The 26,380-nt window shown below is 40.6% G+C and overlaps 1 protein-coding gene across 1 annotated transcript in view; it reads left to right on the forward strand.

The window, feature by feature from the left end:
* LOC121273107 (transient receptor potential cation channel subfamily V member 6-like) overlaps positions 1 to 26,380 on the forward strand; it is a 67,089-nt gene that overhangs the window by 23,498 nt on the left and 17,211 nt on the right. The window contains exons 6-8 of the mRNA XM_041180080.1: positions 6,143 to 6,315; positions 18,780 to 18,926; positions 20,795 to 21,001. Of these exons, the coding sequence (XP_041036014.1) occupies positions 6,143 to 6,315; positions 18,780 to 18,926; positions 20,795 to 21,001 (527 nt within the window). The remainder of the gene's footprint in view (positions 1 to 6,142; positions 6,316 to 18,779; positions 18,927 to 20,794; positions 21,002 to 26,380) is intronic.

Consider the following 26,380-nt stretch of genomic DNA (forward strand, 5'->3'; position numbering starts at 1 on the left):
GTGTCATAGAGCAGGATATCACCATGGCTCAAAACAGCAGGAGAGAAGATTTAATATGTTGAGAAACATTGGTAGGTAATTACAAACATGGACTTATGTGTCCACTGGGATATAATTGTATTCTGTAATAAAACAAGAATAATTCTAGTTAGTGGCATACAAATGTCTAATATTGTGAGTCCATTTCCACAATTATAAGTGCAGAATCCATAGCAGCTTTAATTCTTTACAATAACATGCATTCATTTAACAGCTTTAATGTAGTCCTGAGACACGTTACAGAAAAGGGAGAAAATATGAATAAAAGGAATGGACAAAGCCATTGTGTAAGAGTTAGGAGAGGTGGCCAAATGTTTGTTTGAAAAGATAGGTTTGAGAATGTTTTTAAAGAGAGAGAAGGGTTTAGGGAGGAAATTCATTAGAGTCAAGCTGTCAATGATTGAACAAAGGGAAGAGGCAATACACAGTATGCAAGGATGATGGACTGAAATTTCTAAGTCTGGAAGTGGTTGCAGAGATAGGGTACAGTGAGAGCATGGTGGCGTCTGAAGATAGCACTAAAGATTTTAAATTCAATGGATTGAAGGACCAGAACGCAATATTGGTTAGCAATAATATAGGCAGATATAAAGGACCAGGTATGGGCAACTGAATTTTAAGCAAGCTGGATTATAGAGGATGGAAAATTGCAAGGATGGCATCATAGAAATTGATTCAGTGGGGTGAATGAATTGTGAATGAAGGCTCATGAACAGTGGCGATGAGATGGCAGCATATATGGACACAGTTGTGGAGGAAGAAGTGAGCAGTGATAAGTAAGTAATGGATAGAATATGGTATAAATTTGCCCATGCCTAATTTAATCCGTAAAGATCAGGGATATGGACTTAATTTGTCTGTAAATTTCATTAAAATTAATTTATTCTATATTTGATAAAATGTGAGCGAGAGCAAAAAGTGGGTGGAGGAAAGCATGAGAAAGAAAAAAAGTAAGTTATAGAATACAATCAATCTTTCCTACCTATCCTGCTACTAATTGAATCATCCTGGTGGATAAGCAATCTATTGCTCCACCCTTTTGCTACGGCAAACTGTTTCCTCCAATCTTACCACTAACACCAAGACAAAGAATGCATTGGCTTGTTGTTGCAAAGATTGAGACCATCCATACAGCCACCCCAGCTGCTAGCGCCCAATATTCCCCTTAGAACTTGCTCAGTCTATTCCTGATGTCCTGTCATTCTGCAGCTTCTCAACCAGTTCATCCCAGTCTTGAACTCAATTTTTACTCAATTACCTATCTGATGCCACTGATTATCAATATTGTTATTTACTTCTTTTGTCAGACTTAGCACTTGTCCGATTCAAAATTGCCATATTTACTTGTTCTCAAAAAGGCCAACTTTCAACTGTCTGTTCCCTCCCAACTACTACCTCATTTTTAACTTTTCTTTTGTAAAGCCCTCATTTCCCTGCTACATACTCAGCTCTGCCATTACTCTTTATTTGAATTCATTTAGTCTACTTTCCACCATAATCAGGGCAAGATCACCAAGGTCAATGTAATCAACAATATCTCCTTTACCTCTGTACATGGCATCTGATCCATTCTTATCTTTCTTCATCTTCCTTCAGCATCCAAGCTATTTGACCATGCTATCTTTCTCAGTTCTTTGTGCACTCTACTTGTATATGTCACAAACAACCAGGAGATCTCAAACAATGGCTCTTCCTTTTCCAAAGTAGCCCCCACTTCTTCTTGATTTACATGCGACTTCATAGTAGCATCATCTTTTGGGACGGGTCTAGCTTCCATATGCATCCAATGAAACTTATCTCAATCTCTGCAACACTTTTATTAATATTAAGATATGAACATATAAAAAAGCTGGACAGAAAAAGACCAGCTGTTCCACTGATTCTGTCTCATCCAGTCATGTTACTACATGAACAATAATACTCCCCATAATCATATCATCACCTGGGAGAGACACACAAATAGGTTAGAAGAAAATCTACGTTGACTTAAAGGAAAAGAATAGTTCTTAGAAATTCCTTCCTGACCCCTGAAGGGAGTGAGAAACAAATTTCAGAAAATAACAGTGATAAGGTATATTGCCCATTCAGATCATCAAGATCTATTTGGCAATGTGACTTTTGGATTTCAAATGGTTTTTTGAGCTTGGAGGTTGTTTTTTCTGCTGATTGTTTACCTTACATACCTTGAAAAACACTCAGTGTTATGATGGGTGTCATCCTAGCTTCATTGTTTGGGTTTAGGAAGAGTTTAAGAACAGCAGCAGCAACAACAGCAACCTCAAGAACCAGGACCAGCAGCAAGTGGTCCTGTTAAAAGATAGAAGATGAGATAGACTGCTCACAGGTGACCAAACTCAGCCCACTGGATTTATAGGTCTGGAGTATCTCTGAGGAACAGTATATGGGGAGACTATGCCTTTTTAGGCAGGTTGCTGTTGATCTCCGCAACATCCTGCAACAAGGCCTGCTGTCTGCTGGGCTAGGTGGCCATGTTTTGCGAGTGACTGTCAATGTCATACTACTGTCATGGACAGAATTTATGCATTCTCTTACTGCCTGTAATCTTTGTGTTTTGTATGAAAAGAGGTGTGTATTTTCCTACCCTTGGAGTGTGTATTTAATTAAATAATTTAGCAGCAAGCTCTTGTGAGTTTAAAAATAAAGGCTGTTTATTCTCACATACTTACCCCAAATTTAGCATAACATCACACATACTCAGTCTCACTCATGCACCCCCATACATAAATATTGGATACAGATAAAGCTCATGCAATTTTATAGATTATAGTTATCTCAGACTGATTTATGACATGCAGGCCTGTAGTCTTTTGAATGGATTTGATGATTTAAAGTTGCAATGAGGATCTCAAAGTGAAGGGTTCACAGAAGGTTGTAAGGTTTCTTGTAGTCAAATGGCTAGGAGGTTTGTTCTTCAGGCAAAGTTTAAAGTGGAACAGTTACTTACTCTGGCTGCCTGATGTCTTGCAGCTTGTGCCTGAATCTGGTTCACAGACCGGCTGAACTGATACTTCTGATGGCTTTTGTGGAACTGCCTGCAAAGAGCCCTTAGCTGATTTTTAGAATCAGACAAAAACATGGCTTTCTCACCATGTGACAAGTTCAGCCCTTTTCCAAGTAAGGGTGGTATTTATGTTAATGTAACATCCTGGGCTAACATCTCTGAAGTCCACCCAACTTAGTTTGGGTGCAGAAAACCATCAAATACAATGGAATGGTGATAGGGCCATTCACTTCCATCTGTCACCAATCTTCCTTTTTGTTCCAAATGAAACTTGGAGACAGGCAGTATGGAAAACTCCATAGTTGGCCCATCCATTAACAAAGAGATGGGTAAATTCACTGGAGGGCTGTGAATGCCCATATTTAACTAGGTATTCATTTGAGATTTGGTACTGGCTGTAGTTCAAATGCCAAATGTCACATGATTTGCAGCAGCCAATTAAATACCTTGTTTGTCCAATTTTCTTAAAAGTATTGACTGAAAGTTCATAATACGATGTCTCTATGCTTAGCATGATACTACCCTTAACATTTTATAACTCAGGCTCCTTCCATCACTGCCTCTGCTGTAGACTGCCTGTCTTCAATAAGTCAATTTCCCTTCAAATTAATATCAATAAATCTAGGCATTCAATGATTACCAAAAATTCCACACATTCAGGAAAGTCTATTCCTTTCAGTGTTTGATGATGTAAGCTGAATTTGATTGGGTGCAGGTTAGATATCTAGTTCAACCAAGAGCTAAGCTATGATCCCTGTATTCTAATCATCCTTAAATGGTTTACTTCCCACTTCATAGCATTAACTGCCTCCATCACTGGATCAGGGAAGCCTTCATCCATACCTTCATCACATCTGCTCTCATTTTTCCCCAGTCCCCTTCTTGTCAGTCCACCAATCTCTAATGTCCTCTCTTCACCAATTCAAAGTCATCCAAAACTCTGATATCCATATTTTGTCCTACACTATGTTCTCACTGAACTATGCTATCTTCCCAACACTCATCTTCAAATTCACTCATAGCATTGCTGTATACTAGATCTGAAACTTCCTCCAACCCTATGGCCAGGATTTTCTGGCCCGGTTGTGGCAGGACCAGCCGTGGAGATTCGGTGGCCCAGCCAAAAGTTCATTGACTTTTGGCGGGACCAGATGGCGGGCGGGGCTGGAAAATACTTTACCTCTGGCCTATTTCGTTCCTCCTTCTTTCATTGAGAACAAATATTTTGGTTATCTTACCCTTACTCTTCGAACTTTGTGTATAAACCCCTCTGCCTCTCTACCTTCCCCCTCACTTTCAAAAGCTTTTGGCTGTCATCTTCTATTTCTCAACCAAATATTTGGTGTCTGTTGCTTTCCCGCTGTGTGCAATGCCTTGGGGTATTTTTCTACTTTTGAGATGCTATATAAATTTAATTTATTGTCATTTCTTCATTGACTTATTATTTGTTTGAAACAAGTTTGAATTTCCTTTTATATCTTCTGGTACATCTGTGCGAGTTGCTTCCTGAAATCTGCATGTACATGAATGCTGAAAACAGAAGCGAGTAGCAGCAATTACAATGTATATTTTCTGCTGTGTGAGCCCCTGAAGAAATAAAAATGCTCCAGGGCTGATTCGGAGTTATGGTTTTCATATATTTGCTATTGGATGATATACAATCTTAGATGGATAGAAAAATGTGTCACTTTGAAACTATAGCCACAGTTTTATGATGTTACTAATATCAGTGTTGCTGGTGAAGAGGATTGACTTCACTGAATAAAGGGCATATACTTGCTATTGAAGGGGAGGGAATGTTTATCATGGTGAAAGCTGTGCAAAAAATACTGAAAATTTTCAGACAAATCAGCCAGAGGCACATTCCACTAAAGACAATGCAGGAATGTGAAGATATTCTTACTTTTATTGATAAAGCCTTAGAAATCTTGTTGGAGATGAATTTTTTTTTGAAAAAATGCATATTTCTTATCATATTCAAATGGGATGCAGGAGTTAAGAATGCTAAGATGTCATACTGGCACTGTTGGGTTTTTTGATAGTTGTTCCACATTCCACCCACTCAAATCTCACTCTCAGTTAAGAATTCCCCCTCCAGCTTTCCTGTATGTATTTTATGAATGTGCAGATAACAGGAAATAGATCATGGTTGTACTTGAGAAAATCCACAAACCTTCAGATTTTAGAAAGTTCTCCTGAACTCAACATTGATTTCAATAACTTCAGGTAATGACAATTGCTTGTATCTTTTCAGACAGCAATTCTGCTGTTGCCATATTGACACCTTCTTCAGACCCATCCTTTGTTTCTTTACTTGTTTCATTACCACTCTCTTTTGCCTTGCACCACCAACACTTCTTTCAAGTCATCTCTCCTGCCTTACACCTTGTTCACAGACTGTCCCCTTTGATTTTTTGTGCCCTCTTCCCTTTCCCTTCCTCCACACTTGCTTAAAAACTGTTACATCTCTAATTTCTTCCAGTTCTGACAAAAGGTCATTGAGCTGAAGTGTTAACTCTATTTCTCTTTACACATATGCTGCCCACCCTCCTGAGAATTTCCAATATCTTCTGTTTTTATTTCAGAATAAGAGTTTGCTATGACATTCACAAAAAATGCTCTTCTCAACCTTTTATCTTGCTTGTCCATCTCATTTAATAGTTAACATAGTCTAAAATTTACACATAAAATATTATCTATGATAATATCAGCTCAACACCCTGCTTTCAGCATTAACAGTGAGAATGTAGGATGTTTTGTGCTAACCAAATGGAATCAAATGTATGAATTAGTGCTAATGCTGCACATGCAAATTAACCATGAATTTACCCAGCTCGGGTGGTTTTAAGATTTCAGTTTAATTGATGAGCTCAGTCTAAACTCAGGCACGCACACTCGTGCTTAAAATGCACATTCATACCTGCAAATATGTGGACACATAGTTCATGTGGGCTGTGAGCCATCAGCATCACTTTAAGGCAGATGAAACTAAACTGGTGTGAATGCTTACATATGTTACCTTGATTTGGAAGGCAGGATGCTTATGATAGTGATTGGAAATTCAAATCTTTTTTTCTGCAGGTAATACAGTGCTTCATGTGTTAGTTCTACAACCAGAAAAAGAACAGGCATATTCCATGTATGATCTTATCACATCACTTGTGTCTGAGAAACATCATCAATTTGTAGAAAACATTGTGAACAATGATGGCTACACTCCATTGAAGCTTGCAGCAGCTGAAGGTGACTTTGTAGTAAGTAAACTACTTCTCCGCAATAAAATGAACCTATCTAATAAGCTGGCAGGGGAAAGTAGCAGTCTCACCTCAGAGTCAGTTTGGGACTTAAATCCCACTCCAGGGGCTTAAGCACAAAATCTAGGCTCTCAATCCAGTGCTGTACTGAGGGAGCTTCTGCCTTTTGGATAAAGCATTAAACTGAGGCTCTATTTTCCCTTCCAGTGGATATAAAAGATCCCATGATATTTTTTCGAAGAAGAGCTGAACAACATTGATAAAAGCAGAATATCTGGTCATTATCACAGTACCGTTTGTGTAATTTTGCTGTGCACAAATTGGCTGCCATATTTTTTGCATTGTAAGTGTTGAAACCTTTATGTGAAAGTGCACCCTAGTGCATAACCTCTAATCAAAATATCAGTTAGGTTAAAATATCTCTTTAATTATATACCTTTGTTTTTTTGGACAAAACCTTTCATTGCTGAAAAGAGAGACATGTTGCTAAAGCTTTTCATCTTGCACTCATGAGGACTACTGAAAGAATGTCAAATTTTAAATGATCGCAGCCATTTATGCTACAGGAGATAAACGTGCTGAATGGTTGGCTAGTAGACTCTGACTGGCCAGGCTATTAGGCCATAGAGACCATAGAGAAAGCAATGGGGAACTATAGGCTCCTCAAAAAAAATTCTATCTCAAAAGTGAATTTGGGTGTGGGATGAAGTATATTAAGATGTGTAATAAAATCTTTACATGTGGCTGCAGTTTCACAGGTCACAAACATGTCATTTACATATCGGAAATATGCACAGAGTAGGAGGGTAGGACTCATTCCATCAAAAACGCATTTCTTGTGGAAACCTACAAAAATATTAACAAGAGCTTGGTCTGGAGGGGATCCCAAAAAGACACAAGGCTTGAACATATTCATTTTGTTTGCAGAGAACAGGTCACTGTGTGTGAATGAAAGTCACTTCTAGCAAGCGTAAATGAGTCACACTATGACCTTGACTGATTATCTTAAATTGGTTATTAGTGTAGCTGTAAGTGCACTCAGGATTGTTCAGCAAGTGCTTCCCAATCATGGAATCACACCTAAAAGTAGTTTGGTCTTGGTTTTTGCAAGTGCGGGCTGTTTGAGTATGGTCTGTACTTTGTCTATTCCGAACAATTGAAGGAACATGCTGTTTGATTCGATCAGCCAATCACTGGGACGTATGGCCAATTTACCTGACACAGGCACTGCAATTCATATACAATGTTGCTTAATTATGTGAGAGGCAGAATGTCTTTTTGGACTGTCGGCAGCATCCTGTTAGTGGAAAATACCAGTCTTGTAGCCATTGTGTAATAGTAACGTGAAATGGCTTACTTATAACCTGTTGTTCAAAATTTTGAGATACTTTGCCTTTCCATGGTAAATTGAGGTAGACTGGACATCTTTAAAGGTCCGAAAGTGGCAGCCTTTGGCCTATTTGTGAGTTGCGCAATGCATTGTGGACAATGAGCAGAATAGCCATTATCCCGCAGGATAGCTTTGATGTGCTCTCTTTCTGCGTCAAGCTTGCAGGATGAGCAAATGGCTAGGGCCCTATTTACAAGATTACTGATAATGCCTATCTTATACTATATGAATCCCAATGTGTACATTGACTGGTGAACATAAAACTTGCTGTAGAGATTGAGAACCCATTAGCAGATTTCTCAACTAGCCATTGAGGAACATGAGCGAGCTAGATTATTCTATCTCAAAAGTGAATTTGGGTGTGGGATGAAGTATATTAAGATGTGTAATAAAATCTTTACATGTGGCTGCAATTTCACAGGTCACAAACATGTCATTTACATATCGGAAATATGCACAGAGTAGGAGGTTAGGACTCATTCCATCAAAAACGCATTTCTTGTGGAAACCTACAAAAATATTAGCAAGAGCTTGGTCTGGAGGGGATCCCATAGCTACACTATCTATTTAGGCATATATGGTGTCATTAAAACAACTCGACAGTACAAGTTGCTAAACTTATCAGTTCAATGAATGCAGATTCAGAAAATGGCAGCACACAGATATAGAGATACAGCACAAATGTTGATGGCTTCCTTCAGTGGCACGTTTGTAAATTAGCTCACAGTGTCAAATGAGCACATAGGTGTTCCTATCAATACATAGGGCATGAAAATCTTTTCATTTAATAAAGAGCAAGGAGATTGTGTTATAACTGTATAAAACTGTATATTTAAGAATTTAAGAAGGATTGTAGAGATAAGCCAGGGAACCACAGGCCATTGAGTCTCATGTCAGTGGTAGGGGAACTATTGGAGAAAATTCTGAAGGAGAGAATCTATCTCCACTTGGAAAGGCAAAGTTTGATCAGGCATAGGCAGCATGGCTTTGTCAGAGGGAGGTCATGCCTAACAAATTTGATTGAATTTTTTGAGGAGGTGACCAGGTGTGTAGATGAGGGTGGATCAGTTGATGTAGTTTATATGAATTTCAGCAAAGCCTTTGACAAGATCCCACATGGGAGACTTATAAAGAAGGCAAATGCACATGGGATACAGAGTAATTTGATGAGGAGGATTCAAAACTGGCTTAGTTGTAGGAGACAGAGGGTGATGGCAGAAGAATGCTTTAGTGACTGGAAGCCAGTGAGCACTGGCGTACCACAAGGATCTATGCTAGGTCCTCTATTATTTGTCATTTATATAAACGACATAGATGACTATGTCGGGGGTAGGATTAGTAAGTTTGCGGATGACACAAAGATTGGCCAGGTGGTTAACTGTGAGGTTGAGTGTCTTAGGCAACAGGAAGATATAGACAGGATGGTCAAATGGGTAGATAAGATGGAATTTAACCCTGAAAAGTGAGAACTTTAGAACACTTTAGAAGGAGTAATTTGACAAGGAAGTATTCAATGAACGGTATGACAATAGGAAGTTCTGAGGAACAAAGGAACCTTGGCGTGTGTGTCCATAGATCTCTGAAGGCGGAGGGGCATGTTAGTGGAGTGGTGAAAAAGGCATATGGGACACTTGCCTTTATCAATCGAGGCATAGATTACAAAAGTAAGGAGGTCATGTTGGGGTTGTATAGAACCTTGGTGAGGCCACAGCTGGAGTACTGTGTGCAGTTCTGGTCGCCACATTATAGGAAGGATGTGATTGCACTGGAGAGGGTGCAGAGGAGATTTACCAGGATGTTGCCTGGGATGAAACATTTAAGTTATGAAGAGAGGTTGGATAGACTTGGGTTGTTTTTGTTGGAGCAGAGAAGACTGAGGGGCGACCTGATTGAGGTGCATAAGATTATGAGGGGCGTGGACAGGGTGGATAGGGAGCAGCTGTTCCCCTTACTTGAAGGGGACATAAGTTCAAGATGAGGGGCAGGAGGTTTAGGGGGGGATGTGAGGGAAAACTTTTTTACCCAGAGGATGGTGACGGTCTGGAATGCGCTGCCTGGGAGTGTGGTGGAGGCCGGTTGCCTCACAGCCTTTAAAAAGTACCTGGATGAGCACTTGGCATGTCATAACATTCAAGGCTATGGGCCAAGAGCCAGGAAGTGGGATTAGGTAGGTAGGTCAGGTGTTTCTCACGTGTCAGTGCAAACTCGATGGGCTGAAGGGCCTCTTCTGCACTGTGTGACTCTGTGATTTTGAGATTCTGTGAAAACACTAGTTAGACCAAAGCTACAGTACTAGTCACAGTCTTACGCCAAGGATGTTATCGCACCAGAGAGGAGATTTTTGAGGTTGTTACCGGGACTGGAGGATTTTAGCAATGAGGAAAGATTGGATAGACTAGGGTTGTTTTCATTGAAACGGAGGAGGCTGAAAGGAGGTTTAATTGAAGTATACAAAATTATGATGGCTAGAGTAGATAGGAAGGACCTATTTCCCTTAGCAGAGATGTCATTAAGGGGGCATACATTTAAAGTAATTGGCAGAAGGATTAGGAAGGAGTTCAGGACAAAGTTTCCTACTCAGAGGTTGATGGGGACCTTGAACTCATTGCCTGAAGGGGTAGTCGAAGAAGAAGTTCTCAATGCATTTAAAAATACTTGGATATCCACTTGGAGTGCTGTAACCTGCAGGGCTATGAACCAAGATCTAGAAAGTGGGCTTAGGCAGGATTGCTCTTTTTCAGCCGACACAAGCACAATGAGATGAATGGCTTCCTTTGTGCTGTAAATTTTCTATGTTACTATGTTAAATAACATCCATAACATTTAATTTTCATTAACATATGTTTCATATTCATTTTTATATTTCCCAACAGCTTTCACTAGTCATCTGATTTGGATTCTTTGGGTGAGAATCTGTTGTTTTGATTTTCAACTTTACAACTTTACATTATTTGTAACAAAACACTCAGAGCATAGCGTCATAGAGTTTTATGTGAAGGAAAGAGGCCCTACGGCCCATCATGTCTGCGCTGGTCATCAAGCCCCTATCTACTCTAATCCCATTTTCCAGCACTTGGCCCATAGCTTTGTATGCTCTGGTGTTTCAAGTGTTCATCCAAATACTTTTTAAGTGCTGTGAGGGTTCCCACCTTTACCACCCTTTCAGGCAGTGAGTTCCAGATACCCCCATCCTCTGGGTGACAAAAATTTTCCTCAAATACTCTCTAAACCTCCTGCCCCTTACCTTAAATCTATGCCCCCTGGCTATTGACCCTCCACTAAGGGGAAAATTTTCTACTGTATGTATGCCCCTCATAATTTTGTGCACCTCAATCAGCTTTCTCTGCTCTAAGGAAAACAACCCCAGCCTATCTAGTCTTTCTTCATAGCTGAAATGCTCCAGCCCAGGCAACATCCTGGTGAATCTCCTCTGCACCCTCCCTAGTGCAATCACATCCTTCCTAAGGTGTGGTGACCAGAACTGCACACAGTACTCCAGATGTGGCCTAACTAATGTTTTATACTGCTCCATCATAACCTCCCTGGTCTTGTTTTCAATGCCTCGAGCAATAAAGGCAAATAACCTATATGCCTTCTTAACCACCTTACCTACCAGTCCTGCTGCCTTCAAGAATCTACGAACCTGCACTCCAAGGCCCCTTTGATCCTTTGTACTACCTAGGGTCCTACCATTCTTCGTGTACTCCCTTGCCTTGTTAGTCCTCCCAAAGTGCATCACCTCACACTTTTTAGGATTAAATATCATTTGCCACTGTTCTGCCCATCTGACAAGCCGTTTATATCATTCTGTAGTCTAAGGCTTTCCTCCTCGCTATTTACCACACCACCAATTTTCATGTCATCTGTGAACTTACAGATCATACCTCCACATTCATGTCTAGATCATTAATGTATACTACAAACAGCAAGGATTCCAGTGCCGAACCCTGTGGTACACCACTGGACACAGGCTTCCAGTCACAAAAACAACCTTCGACCATCACCCTCTGCATTCTGCCACTAAGCCAATTTTGGATCCAATTTGCCAAATTGCCCTGAATCCCATGGGCTCTTACCTTCTTGACCAGTCTCCTATGTGAGACCTTGTCAAAAGCCTTACTGGGATCCATGCAGTCTACATCAACTGCAATACCCTCATCTACACACCTAGTCATCTCCACAAAAAATTCAATTAAGTTTGTTGGACATGATCTCCCCCTGACAAAGCCACACCGACCATCCTTCATTAATCCTTGCCTTTTGAATTGGGGATTAATTCTGGCCCTCAGAATTTTTCCAAAAGTTTCCTTACAACTGATTTTAAACTCACTGGCCTACAATTCCCTGGTTTATCCCTACCACCCTTCTTGAATAATGGTACCACGTTAGCTGTCCTCCAGCTCTCTGGCACCTCTCCTGTGACCAGAGAGGATTTAAAAATTAATGTCAGGGCCCCTGCAATCTCCTCACTTGCCTCCCACAGCTGCCTGGGATACATCTCATATGAGCCTGGGAATTTATCCATTTTTAAGCCTGCTAAAACTGTTTATACCTCCTCCTTCTCAATGCTAATTTGTTTAAATATATCATAGTCCCCCTCCCTGATTTCTATATTTATGTCGACTTTCTCTATAATTATGGCACAGCCGATGGTAAATGCTGAGTTGTTCTAATCCAAAAGGGAAACTTGAAACAACTGCCACAACTTGTATTGCAATTTGTATAAATTTCAAGATGCTTGCCTTGAATTCAATAGTATTAAGACCACCAAGTCTTATAGGTTTTTACAAAACTAGATTAAACATTTATTAATAAGAGAAATAATTTTAAGCAAAAATGTATGTCTACAATTTACTACTATAATAACTTCTAAATCCCCTACTTAATCTGACTCCCCGTTACACTTTCATTTAGGCAACAATAAGGCAGACAGAATTTAAAATACCTAGGCAAAGTGACACACAACACCCTGAACTAGTTGAATTCAAAATGAGCTTTCTTACCTTCAGTTTTTTTAAAACAGCAGCTTGAGGCATGGATGCTGAAGGCTTTTCACACTTGTTAGAGCTTAAGAATGCCAACCGTTGCTACTTTATACATATCTTCCCCTTTGAAGGTAAATCCCCGCTGTTTCACTATGTCTTTGGACTTTACCTTTCTGATAATAAAAATCTCTTATAGCACTAAGTTTTACCAATAATCTTTGGGAAAATTCACCTGGCTAGGTGACACATTTCACCCCTCCTTTGAAAACAATCAAGTCTGATTTATTTAAAAAGATAAAAGTCCTTTTACCCCTTACATTCTAAACTTCACCCATGTTTACCAAGCCTTCAGACCAGCTGCGTTTAATCCAATTAAGTCTCACATACAGACACGGATACCACTATTTTACAATAAATTCTAATAACATTATGAGAATTATTATATCTTCCTGACAATACAGACGCAAAGTAGTCATTTAAAACCTCACCTACATCTTCCGGCTCCTCACACAGATTGACACTTTGGTCCCTAATGGGACCTACTCTTTCCTTGGTTGTCCTCTTGCTCCTGATATACTTATAAAATATCTTTGGTTTTCCCTTTACTTTACTTGCCAGAGTTTCTTCATGCCCCCCTCTTCACTTTCCTAATTTCTTTTTAAAGTAAACCCCTGCACTTGCTATACTCCCTTAGGGCTTCTGCTGTTTTGAGCCTTTGGTATCTACCATAAGCATCCCTTTTTTCCCTTATCCAGTACTGTACATTCCTCAACATCTAGGATTCTCTGGATTTGTTGGTCCCACCCTTCACCTTTATGGGAACGTGTTAGCCCTGCATTCTCACTATTTCCTTTTTGAATGACTCTCACTGCTCTGACGTTGATTTTCCTACAAGTAGCTGATCCCAGTCCACTTTGGCCAGATTCTGTCTTATCATATTAAAATTGGCCTTCTCCCAATTAAAACCTTTATTTACAATCCATTTTTGTCCTTTTCCATAACTTCCTTAAATCTTCCTGAGTTATGGTCACTATCACCAAAATGCTCTCCTACTGACACTTCTACTTCTTGCCCAGCTTCGTTCCCTAAAATTAAAATCCCCTTTCTTGTAGGACTTTCTATGTGCTAGCTTAAAAAGCTCTCCTGGATACATTCTAAGAATTCCACCCCTTCTAAGCCTTTCATACTTTGTCTATCCCAGTTAATGTTGGGGAGGTTGAAATCACCTACTATTATTACTCTATAATTTTTACACTTCTCTGAGATTTGCCTACATATCTGCCCTTCTATCTCTCCCTGACTGTTTGGGGGTCTATAGTACACTCCCAGCAATGTGATTGTCCCCTTTTTGTTTTTAAGTTCTATCCTTATGGCCTCATTTGAAGAACCTTCTAAGATATCATCCCACTTTATTGCAGTAATTAACTCCTTGATCAATATTGCGACACCACCTCCTCTTTTACACCCCCCACAACCCTCACCTCACTTGAAGATTCTATACCCCAGAATATTGAGCTGCCAGTCCTTCCCCTCCCTCAACCATATATCCATGATAGCAATGATATCATGCCCCATATGTTAATCAACACCCACAACTCATTTGCCTTACTTGCAAGGCTCTATGCATTAAAATAAATGCCATCCAGCCTTGCCACACTCCCTTGTGTCTTAACTTGACTATCTATGCTCTGCCTTCCAGACTGACTTGGTTTTTCTTCTATACTTGTCTATGCATCACCCCTTACTATACCTCGACTCCATATCCCAGCCCTCTGCCAAATTAGATTAAACCCCCACCAACCCTCCCACCCACCCCCCTGCAAGGATATTGGTCCCGTTCTGGGTCGAGTGCAACCTGTCAGACTTGTACAGGTCCCAACTTCCCGAGAAATGGACCTACCGACCCTGGAATCTGAAGCCCTACTTCCTGCACCGTCTCTTCAGCCACCCATTCATCTGCTCTATCATCTTTTCCTACACTCTCTAGCAGTTGGCACTTTTGAGGTTGTGCTTTTCAATCTGTTACCTAGCTCCCTAAATTCTTCTTGCAGGATTTCATCCCTCTTTGTACCTACGTTGGTACCAATTTGAACCATGATCTCTGACTTTGCTCTTCCCCTTCAGAATGACCTGCAGCCATTCAGTGACATCCTTGACCCTGGCCCCAGGGAGGCAGCACAACATCCTGGAGTCACATCTACAGCTGCAAAAACACCTGTCTGTACCCCTCACTATTGAGTCACCTACCACTATTGCTCATTCTGGACAATAAATTTCAATGAAACTATCTAATTCAGTCATTCTGAAACTTCCTTTTCTGGGGCAATCATGAGCTCTTCGGTCTATCATGCCTGGCTAAGGATGCTGCTCATGTTAATTCTGCAATCTAATTCTGCACTTCTCTCTTTTCTCTCTTTTATTTTTATTCACTTTTGTTTTATTTCTCACACTTCTTTCAGATTCTACTCTCTCTTTCCTAATTTTACTCTCTCTCACTTTTGTGTTTGTCTTTTTACTTTATATTTTTTGTTTTTCACCTCTTCCTTACTTTATTCTCATTTTGCCTCTTCAGCAGTTTCTTGGTGAATCTGTGCAGTGATTGTAGGTAAAACCTGCCGTACTGCTTTTAGGGATCACGTAATCGTACTGACAAATCAGCCTTAAGTGTGGGTAATCTTAGGGGCAGAGCTTTCTAGTCATGGACCTCATTCAAGCATATAGCTTCTACAAGAGCTCTGTAAATAAAGTTATCTGTTTCAATGTAAGAAACCTGTACCGTACACCAAGTCTATTACAATTGATGATGATGATGGGATATCTCCCACATTGCACCTTGCCTTGTGAATGTGAGCACCTTAATTCTTAAGGAAAGATAGAAAAGTATACTCACCAGTCATGCCACTCCAGCAGAATTGACCATTATGACTTGTCTATGGAAGAAAGGAGCCAGTACCTAAAGCATCTGGGATTTTTATTTCACAGTGAATTAATAACAGTGGAGGAGGAGCAAAAAGCAATAATTTTAAGTGTCTGTGGGAGCAAGATCTATAACCTCATCCGTAGTCTGACGGCTCCAAATGCACCTAATTCTAAATCTTTTAACGAACTGGTAGACCTCACGAAGGTGCATTTTCAGCTGAAGCCATCAGTGATAATGCAGAGATTTAAGTTCAACTCCAGAGTAAAGGCCCCGGGTGAGTTAAACACAATCTATACCATGAAGTTGAAACAGTTGACTGAGCACTGTGACTTTGGAGATACACTCAATGACATGTTGCACGATCATTTGGTTTGTGGAATACACAACGATGCCATTCAGTGCCATTTGCTTGCATAAGTTAATATTGATTTGAAGACCGCCATTCAAGGGCGGGATGAAGTTTCCGTTATTAAATTAAAAAAGAAATAAAAAATCTATGGACAGAATATTTATTATGTATATGTTCAGGTGACTATTTGTAATGCTTAGATATTTTTGTTCTGATTTAAAAATCTTTATTTAATACTTTTGAAATCTTCAGCTCCCTGAGGCGTCTCTCTGCCTCTCACCCGCGCTCATGCTTACATCAGCACCCACCCTCCTCCTGCCCCCTCCCCAGCAGCACTGAGCATTTCAGCGAGTGCTTCACGCTGACTGGCTGTTAATTGGGCAGCCAGTGTGAAATTGCAGTCAGGGGATGAACGCAGTTAGTGGTCCGTTCCCGAGCTCCTCCAGGACCCGCTGATCGCACCCGCCCGCCGACCTGAAAATTCTGCCCACAGTTTTCGTGCGAAATTTTGGAAATGGACCCTATTATAATTGACTTTGAAACTCGACCTTTGTCATACCAAGTGGAAGTGGAAGACCCGATTGTTCAAAAGCATGTGGATCATCTAAGGAGTAGAGAGACATTCCAACAACCAGTTATTCTACCTGTAACTGATGCTGAACCTTTAATCCCTGAGGTGTCAGATTGACTTAGAATAGACATACCTGATGTCTCTGTTGAATTACCTAATTCTGAACTGCCTGACTCTAAGGAGGTCCCTGATGCTGCAGTTCCTGATCATGTCAATCCAGTGGGAGAATCTCAAGTCGTAGAGCTATGTCGCTCTAACCATCTAGAAAACCACCTCAGAGACTTAATCTATAATCGCATGACCCGTGTATATATGTATATGTTGTGGATTAAGACATTCTTGTAAATAAGAAATGTAAAACAAAACTAAAGGAGGAGGAATGTAGTGATTGTAGATAAATCCTTTCCTTCTGCCTTTAGGGGCTATGTGATCGTACTGACAAATCAGTGCTAAGTGTGGGCAATCTTAGGGGTGGAGCTTTCTAGTCATGGACCTGGTTCAAGCATGTAGCTTCTACAAAAGCTCTGTAATTAAAGTTCTGTTTCAAGTAAGAACCTGTCCAGTACAGCAAGTTTATTGCAGTCTGACTGCCTTCCTCTTTGTTTTGCTCTCCCTCTCTCTCTTCCTTATCCCCTTCTTTTGCCATTGGGCACATAGTGCTTTCCACAAATACTTTATTTTCTCTGTAACCTTTTCTGTGTTTCTTCTGAGCTCAGAGAAAATGATTTTTTATTGCTTGCCAAGCCATTCACAATGAAAAAGGGGAAGGAAGTAGATATATATTTTTTTAAATGCTGCTGCTCACTGGCCATCCAATGTTCAAGAAATAGAAGGCCAGAGCTCTAGTTCAAAACCAATGGAAGCCTTATTTTAATAGTTAAATCAAGGGGCAGAATTTCCCAGGCCCTCCCCATTCCATGGTGGGTTTAATGACGAGCTGGGGGTGGGGGGGGGGTGGCAACGATGCGGCGAGAGATCAAAAATCAGTTTCCCGCCGACATAAAACGATGGTGGGATCTTCCACTCCAACCTGCAATTCCCGCCAGAGGCTGGCATGAAACCAATTCTCATCCCACTAATGGGATGCAGATCCGACAGGAATCGCTGCCCCCACCCCCCTCCCCCTCCCCACCTGCCTGATTATCTGCACCGCCAGCAGGAAATCATGCCAGTCCAGAACATTTCTGAGCCAACAAGGTATGTAAATGTCACAATTTACCTTCAGGAGGCCTGAGGCAGCTTGAGGAGAAGATAGAGTCTCCAGCGACCAGACCCTGGAACATTACATGCACCTGTGGGTGGGTGGAGCAACAACTATGTGGATCCTCTCTGTGCAGCAGCATTCATGAGGTGGTTGTTCTCAGAGCAGCAACTTCTCCCAGGGTTCAAATCTTCAAGCTGCAGTTGGAAGGCTGCAGGAGGTACTAGTGGGTGGTGATGGTCTGTATTGGTGGGGGGATGTGGAGAATAGGCAGGGAGGAGACGAATGAAGAGATGGAGTGGGTGTGCAAGGCTAGCGGGGGTGGGGGTGAGTTGGGGTGGTAGAGAAATGAGAGAGAGATAGAGAGAAAGAGATTCAGCGGGGTTATGTAATGGGTGAGCTGTTATGGAGCAGCATGCCTCAGATGAAAGTGCTTTAATTTAACCTGAGAAGCAGATGTCTGAGTGGAAGCAATTTCCCTTTTGAGGAAGAAGGTCAGTTTTATTGAGGACTGAATTTCCCTTGCAAAAATATCACATGAATTTTTTAAAATTCATTTACGGGATGTGGGCATCACTGGCTGGGCCAGTATTTATTGCCCATCCCTAATTGCCCTCGAGAAGGTGGTGATGAGCTGCCTTCTTCAACTGCTGCGGTCCCTGTGTTGTAGGTACATCCACAGTGCTGTTAGGGAGGGAGGTATGCTGTTAGTCAAACAGTTTTAACATCACTTTGTTTCTGTTTCCATGGGGACAATCACACAGTGATGTGGTACAAGAAATACCAAACTCAGCTTGACTTTACATGCCTCACTTTCTCCCTCTGCTGAAATGAGATTTCTCCTAGCTTTTATGAGACTGAACTACTAAATTTAGTTCAAACTCAGATTTGTAACCACAGAGGAAAACAAATCAAAACCTAGCAAAACATATTTCAGCAGAACAAGTGCATTCCAATTAAATTTGAATCATATAAAATTGTTCTTTAAAAAATGTACCCAAATTTATTTAATACTTGATTTAATTATTAAATGATTTTACCTCTGTAGATGTTCAACTATTTGGTGCAAAAACAAAAGAAGATATACTGGACAATGGGGACAATTTCTTACTGTGTCTATGATCTCACCAACATTGATACATGGGGTGATCAAAAATCAGTTCTGGACATCATAACAACAAGCAGGAATAGTGAGGTAATTATAAGAATGAACTTACCTGTACTTTGCTGTAATTGTCCCTTATGCCATACATTTCCATACATATTTTGTAACTTTGAGATCTCTACTGTGCAAATATGCATTTGCGTTTTCAATGAGGATGTACTTTAGTAAATAAAAGCAAAGAACTGCGGATGCTGAAAATCCAAGACAAAAACAAAAACAAAAATACCTGGAAAAACTCAGCAGGTCTGGCCTACTGAGTTTTTCCAGGTATTTTTGTTTTTGTTTTTACTTTAGTAAATATTGTGGCTTTGCTGGTACCGGTTCCCCACTTGCACTCTACATTCAGCACTCAGTTAATGACACCAGTCAGAAATAAGGATCACCACTGCAAGGCTACAAACACATGATCTTTAATTTTGGTTAATTTCTTAATCACATTGACTTCTAATCATGAAGCTAAATAGACTAGTTTCTTTACAACTAATAAAGTGTAACTTTTTATGCCTCGTAGTGTTAATTCATAACAATTCACTGCTCTTTTGAGCGAAAGTTTTTAGACAGTGAAAAATCAACTACAGAGGAAGGTGCAGTTAATATTATCCAATAGTATCAAAAGAACATCTTTCTTTCACAATGCTCACCAATAAAACTATTCTTAAACAAAAATAAAATAACTTTAAATATCTTATGGATAGCTGTATAATGTGGGCCTGAATTTTCCCCTTCATCGGGTGCGTGCGATTGGTGGGTTCGGAAGCAGGCACGAAATGCACTTCCACCTGCGATCAGCCCCCGACTGCAATCTTACGCTGGCTGACCAATTAATGCACCCGGAGAAAGGCTCAGCACTGCTGTTGGGGGTGGGAAGAGAGCTGGTGCCAATGTCACTGTGGGTACTGATGAGTGCTTCCTCAGCTGCCTCAGGGAGCTGCAGACCTCCAAAAACAAAAGCACAAAAATGCTGCACAATATGTCCATGCAGCACAATCAAGCACCTGAAAACATACGTCATGAAAAAACTGCCACAGAGATGTTTCTTTTTATTTTACCTCCTAACGGAAATTTCATCCCACTCTTTGATGAGGTTTCATCAAAAACGTAAAGCCCGCCTGGCTGATTGGCCAATCCACCAACCGTAAAGTTGGACGGGCCATGAAAAATCGCTGACAATTGGGCCATTAATGGGCTTAATTGCCCACTTAATTGTCGGTGGGCCCCCCTCCGACTTTTGAGCCTGCCTGCCGAGCGAAATATTGTGTGAATGCGCAATGATGTTGGGATGCTCACCCGATGTCAGCTCACGCGATTTCACACTCGTTCGGGTCAGGCATGCACCCGCCCATGGAACGTAAAATTCTGGCCCATGGTTTATATGGCAGGGGATTTCAAGACTTCTGCTAGAAAATTACTAGAAGCTTTACTTTTGTAAAAAAGTATTTACATCTTTTAAACTGGCTGATTCGCACCCGTACTTGGGTTTGGAAGTTTTCCATCACTGGAGGGGTTACGGGGGGGGTGGGTGGAAGGGTGCAGGTGGGTGCTCAAGAAATTGCTCTGTGAAGGTCAGATATCTACAATACGCTTAAAGGAAAGGTCATCATAACAAAAAGGTAGTTGCTGTTACCACTGCAGATCCAGTAGTAGAGTTGTGTGGGTTTTCAGATTGATAATCCCACTTTTGAGGTTCTGATCTGCTTTTAAAGTGTTTTTTACATTTCACTTTACTTCGTAATGTTAGACACCTGTTGTAAATAGTTTAAAATCCAGTATTCCAAACTGGTAATGGTAGAAGATGTGACCTATGATGTCACTTCATCAGAAGAAGAGAAGTTTGGCTGGAAAAGAAGGAAGAAAACTGATGAAAAATTGACCATACATCATAGATCTTGTTTTTATAGGTTCGCAAACTTGTTGATGCTAAACCAGTGAAGGAGTTATTACATCAAAAGTGGAATTCCTTTGGATATAAGTATTTCCTGATATGGATGTTCTCCTATATTATGTACATTATTATATTCACCGTTGCTAGTCTTTATCGGCCCTTGAAGCCAATTCCACCCGGGTTATCTGACAACCTTACCATTAGAACACAAAAGACTTTGGCAGTAAGTATAAACATTTCCTTATGGACATTCTCCAGTTATTTATGTAGTATGTTCATCATCCCAAGGCTTTTAAAAACCAATTCCTTCTAGGCCTTCTAATGACCTCATCATTATGAGGCATAAGTTTTTAGTCCTAAGATAATACAATACAGACTGTAATAAAGCATTTCCAATAATAGTTAGTGTTTGTGCAGGAGGATCTAAAGAGTGAAAAGATGTGGCTGGGGTGGGTGCAGGGTAGGCGATAATCAGGCAACACTAAATAATCCATTCCAAAGTTGTCTATAAATTGCATGCTTGCACAGCAACCCAGAAGTCCCCATTCAGGCCATAAACAATTTAGCCCCTATAAGTTCATGAAAACATCAGGCTGCACAAAATCTTTAAAGGGACCATTCACTTAAATAAATCACCCACATATTGAAAAAAAAGTTAGAGGGAATACTGATCAATTCTCAAGTGTATGAAGTATGTTACCATTGATGAAATATCCCATTAAAAATCATCAAAACAGAATCTTTACAGAATCCTGTAAAGATTGAATAGTTTTCAGGATATTTTCTAACTGACAAATATTAAATCTGGCTGGATTTTTCTTCCCCATGTCTCATATAAGAAATCTGTAAAATCCTGTTTTGTAAGGCTGCTGAATGATTCAGTGCAACAATTTTGATGGATTGATTTTACTTGAGGGCTGTATTTTCCTTCACCAATCTTCCCCAAATCAGGGGCAGAATTTTGCCCTTGATGGGCGGGTGGGCCCCACCGGCTCAGCAGTGGGCGGGAAGCCAATCACCACCGTAGAAATGGGCCCCGCCGCCACTTTGAGTGGGCGGGCCAATTGAGACCCGCCAAGCGTGTTGCCCAACGGAAAGCACTATGCGCTTCCTGTACTGGGGGGGGGAGGAGGGATCCTCCAACTGTCAAAGTGCGCTCTTTCGCGCATGCGTATGAAAGAGCGGACATCTCTCTGAGACTAAGTGCTGTCTCAGGGAGAGCGCTGAAAGTTTTATAAACTTAAAAAATAGAAAAATAAAAAAATTATTAACATGTCCCCCTCATGTGACAATGTCACACAAGATGGGACATGTTAATAAATATCACATTAACTTTATTAAAGTTTTTTAAAACAGACATGAAACCTCATCCTGCCATTTGATGAGATTTTGTGTTGTCTGCAAATTTCTTGATTATTCCCCCTACATTTACATCCAAATCATTAAAATATACCACAAAAAGCAGAAGACCTAGTACTGACCCCTGCAGAACCCCACTGGAAATGGCTTTCCAGTCACAAAAACAATGACCCTTTGTTTACTACCACAGAGCCAATTTTGTTTCCCAGCTTGCTACATTCCCCTGGATCCCAGCAGCTTTTATTTATTTTCAGCAGTCTGTCATGTGGGATGTTGTCAAAAGCCTTTCTAAAATCCATGTAGAACATAACAACTGCATTACCTTCATCAATCCTCCTTGTTACTTCCTCAAAGAATTCAATCAAATTGGTCAGACATGACCTTCCTTAACAAATCCATGCTGACTGTCCTTGATTAATCCATGTCTTTCTAAGTGACAGTTTATTCTGTCCCTCAGAATTGATTCCAATAATTTGCCCACTGCCAAGGTCAGACTGACTGGTCTGTAATTATTCAGCCTATCCCTCACTCCCTTTTTAAACAAAGGTACAGCGTTGGCAGACCTCAATCCTGTGGCACCTCACCTGGATCCAATAAGCATTGGACCCTCTGCAATTTCCTCCCTGGCTTCTTTTAACAGCCTGAGGTAACTTTCATCTGGCCCTGGTGTTTTATCTACTTTACATACAAACATATACAACCTACAAACATATGGAATAGGAGCAGAAGTACACCATTTGGCTCCTCGAGCCTGCTCCACCATTCATTAAGATCATGGCTGATCTGTTTGTGTTTAGAATTCCACATTCCCATCTACCCCTGATAACCTTTGATTCCTTTGCCTAACAAAAATCTATCTACCTCCACCTTAAAAATATTCAATGACCCCCACCTCCGCCGCCCTCTGAAGCAGAAAGTTCCAAAGTCACATGACCCTTTGAGAGAAAAAAATTCTCAACTCTATCCTAAAAGGGTGACCACCAATTTTAAAACAGTGCCCCTAGCTCTGGACTCACCCATAAGAGGAAATATCCTTTCCACGTCCATCTTGTCAGTGCCATTCAGGATCTTATGTACCTCAATAAAGTCACCCCTTACTCTTCTAAACTCCAGTGGAAACAAGCTCAGTCTGTCTAACCTTTCCTCGTAAGACAATCCATTCATTCCAGGTATCAATCTAGTAAACCTCCTCTGAACTGTCTCCAATGTATTTACATTCTTCTTTAAATAAGGAGACCAAAACTACGCACAGTATTTGAGATGTGGGACAGAATTTTGCTGTTGGCGAGCAGGGGGCGGGGCTCACTCACCGACGTATAAAATAGTGCGGGATGACATCGGGCGGAACCCCATTTAACTTTTCAATTGAGGCCATTGACAGGATCATTTAAACAATTAAAGGACCAGGAGCCCCAGCACCAAATAGAAAAAACATGAAACCTTATCCAGCGGCGGGTTGAGGTTTTATGCAGTGTTTTAAAAATTTTAATAAAGTTATTATGTAAATTATGAACATGTCCCATCTCATGTGACATTGTGGAAGTGATCTCCCTGAGGCTGCACTTTGCCTCAGGGAGATGTGCGCTCTTTCGTGAGCGTGCGTGAAAGAGCGCACTCTCGCTTTTGGGAATACCCCACTGCCCACACAGGAAGCGCATAGCACTTCCCGCCTGACATCACATTGGGTGGATCTTAATTGACCCGCCCATGTAAAATGGCGGCGGGGCCCACTTCTCCGGCGGGGATCAGCACCCGGCCACTGGAGATTGGGTTGGACCCAAAAAATTCTGCCCGTGGTCTCAACAATGCTCTGCAAAATTGAAGCATAGCCTACTTATATGTTCAATTCCTCTCATAATAAAGGATAGCATTCCAATAGCCTTCTTAATTACATGCTGTACCTTGCATACTAACTTTTTATGACTTATGCACTAGAATACCTAGATCCCTCTACACCTTGGAATTCTGCAACCATTTTCCATTTAAGTAATACTCTACTTTTTATTCTTCCTGCCAAAGTGAACAGCTTCACATTTTCCCATATTAAACTTCATTTGCCAGATTTTTGCCCAAAAACTCAAGCTATCTATATCCGTCTACAATGTCCTTATGTCCTCTTCACAACATACCTTCCTACCTGTCCTTGTGTCACCTGCAAATTTAGCTTCCCTGCTGTCACTCCCTTCATGTAAGTCATTGATATAAATTGTAAAAAGTTGAGGCCCCAGCACAGACTCCTGCAGGACTCCACTTGTCACATCCCACCAATCAAAGACCCACTTATGCATACTCTGTTTTCTGCCAGCCAGCTAAACTTCTATCCATGCTAATATGTTACCTCATAAACCATGAGCTTTTATTTTCTGCAATAACTTTTGAAGTGGCACTTATCAAATGCCTTCTGGAAATCCACGTGCAGCACATCTTCCAACCCCCCTTTAACCACTGTGTATCTCTTTTGAGTACAAACCCATTTCCATCTGTTTCAGATGAAGTTACATTGTTTGCTATTGTGAGATTTGAACTCTTGATCTTGGGGTTATAAACCCAGTACCATAACCACTTGGCTATTTAGGCCAAGCTTAACCACTGTGTATGCTACTCCTTCAAAGCACTCCAATAAATTGGATAAACATGACTTCCTTTTCACAAATTACCTTGAGTTTTTCTAAGTGCCCAGCTATAACCTCCTTAATGATCGGTTCTAACACCTTCCCCACAACAGATGTCATGCTAACTGGCTGATAGTTGCCTATTTTCTGCCTCCCTCCCTTCTTTCCTGTCTGATGAAACCTCCCCAGAATCTAGCCAATTTTGGAAAATTAACACCAATGCATCTACTATCTCATTAGCCACCTTTTTTAAGACCCTAGGATGAAGTTCATTAGGACCTGAAGATTTGTCAGCCTGCAGATCCATCAGTTTGCTCAGTACTGCTCCCCTGGTGATTGCAATTTCACCAAGTTCCCCTCTCCTTTCCACCTCCTGATTTATAGCTATAACTGGAATTTTTTTAGTATCTTCAATAGTGAAGACAAACAAAATATTTGTTCATTTCATCTGCCATTTCTTTATTATCTATTATTAACTCCCCATTATCACTGTCGAGAGGACCAAGACTCACTTTATTTACTCTTTTCCTTTTTAAAAACCTGTAGAAACTCTTGCTATGAATTTTCATGTTACTAGCTAGCTTCTACTCATATCTAATTTCTTTCTCCTGATTAATCTTTTCGTCATTCTCTGCCGTTCTTTATATTCTGACCAATCATTTGACCTGCCATTCATTTTTGTGTGGTTATATGCTTTTCCTTAAGTTTGATGCTTTCCTTAGTTTCTTCAGTTAACCACGGATTTTGGGTCCTCCCCTTAGAATTTTTCTATACAGTAGGAATATACTTATTCTGAGTATTCTGAAATATCCCCTTAAATGTCTGCCACTGCTTCTCTATTGACCTATCCCCTAGCCTAGTATCTCAGTTCACTTCAGCAAGGATGCTAATCCCTTTAATACTTACCCTCTACCAATGTTTATCACATCTAATACTTCACACTTTTCCTCCTTAACTACAACATCTGCATTGTCCCCCTCTTTTTTGAAGACAGATGCAAAGTGTCCATTAAGAACCATACTCACATCCTCCGCCTTCACACATAGGTTACCATTTTCATCTTTTATGGGCCCTGCTCTTTCCTTAGTTATCCTCTTACTCAATGTATTTACAAAACATATTTGGGTTTTCCTTGATTTTACTTGCCAATGTTCTTTCATGTCCTCTCTTTGCTTTCGTAATTTCTTTTTTGATTTCGCCCCTCCTCTTTTTATACTCTACTCGGGTTTCTGTAGTATTGAGTTCTCGGTGTCTGACGTAAGCATTCTTTTTCTGCCTTATTTTATCCTGTAAGCTCCTTGACATTCACAGGGCCCTAGATTTGGCAATCCTACCCTTTTTCTTTGAGAGAACATGTTTACTCTAAACCCCTCGAATCTCCCCTTTAAATCCTCCCACTGCTCTGACACTGATTTACCTTCCGGTAGCTGTTTCCAGTCCATTTTTTGCTAAATCACTCCACAGCTTAGTAAAACTGGCCTTGCCCCAACTTAGGATTTTAGCTCCTATTTTCTCTTTGTCCTTTTCTATAATTATGTTAAAACTAACTGAATTATGATCACTACCGCCAAAATGCTCTCCCACTGTCACTCCTTCTACATGCCCAGCTTCATTTCCTAAAATTAAGTCCA

Source organism: Carcharodon carcharias, chromosome 2, assembly GCF_017639515.1.
Source record: "Carcharodon carcharias isolate sCarCar2 chromosome 2, sCarCar2.pri, whole genome shotgun sequence".
Classification (NCBI taxonomy): Eukaryota; Metazoa; Chordata; class Chondrichthyes; order Lamniformes; family Lamnidae; genus Carcharodon; species Carcharodon carcharias.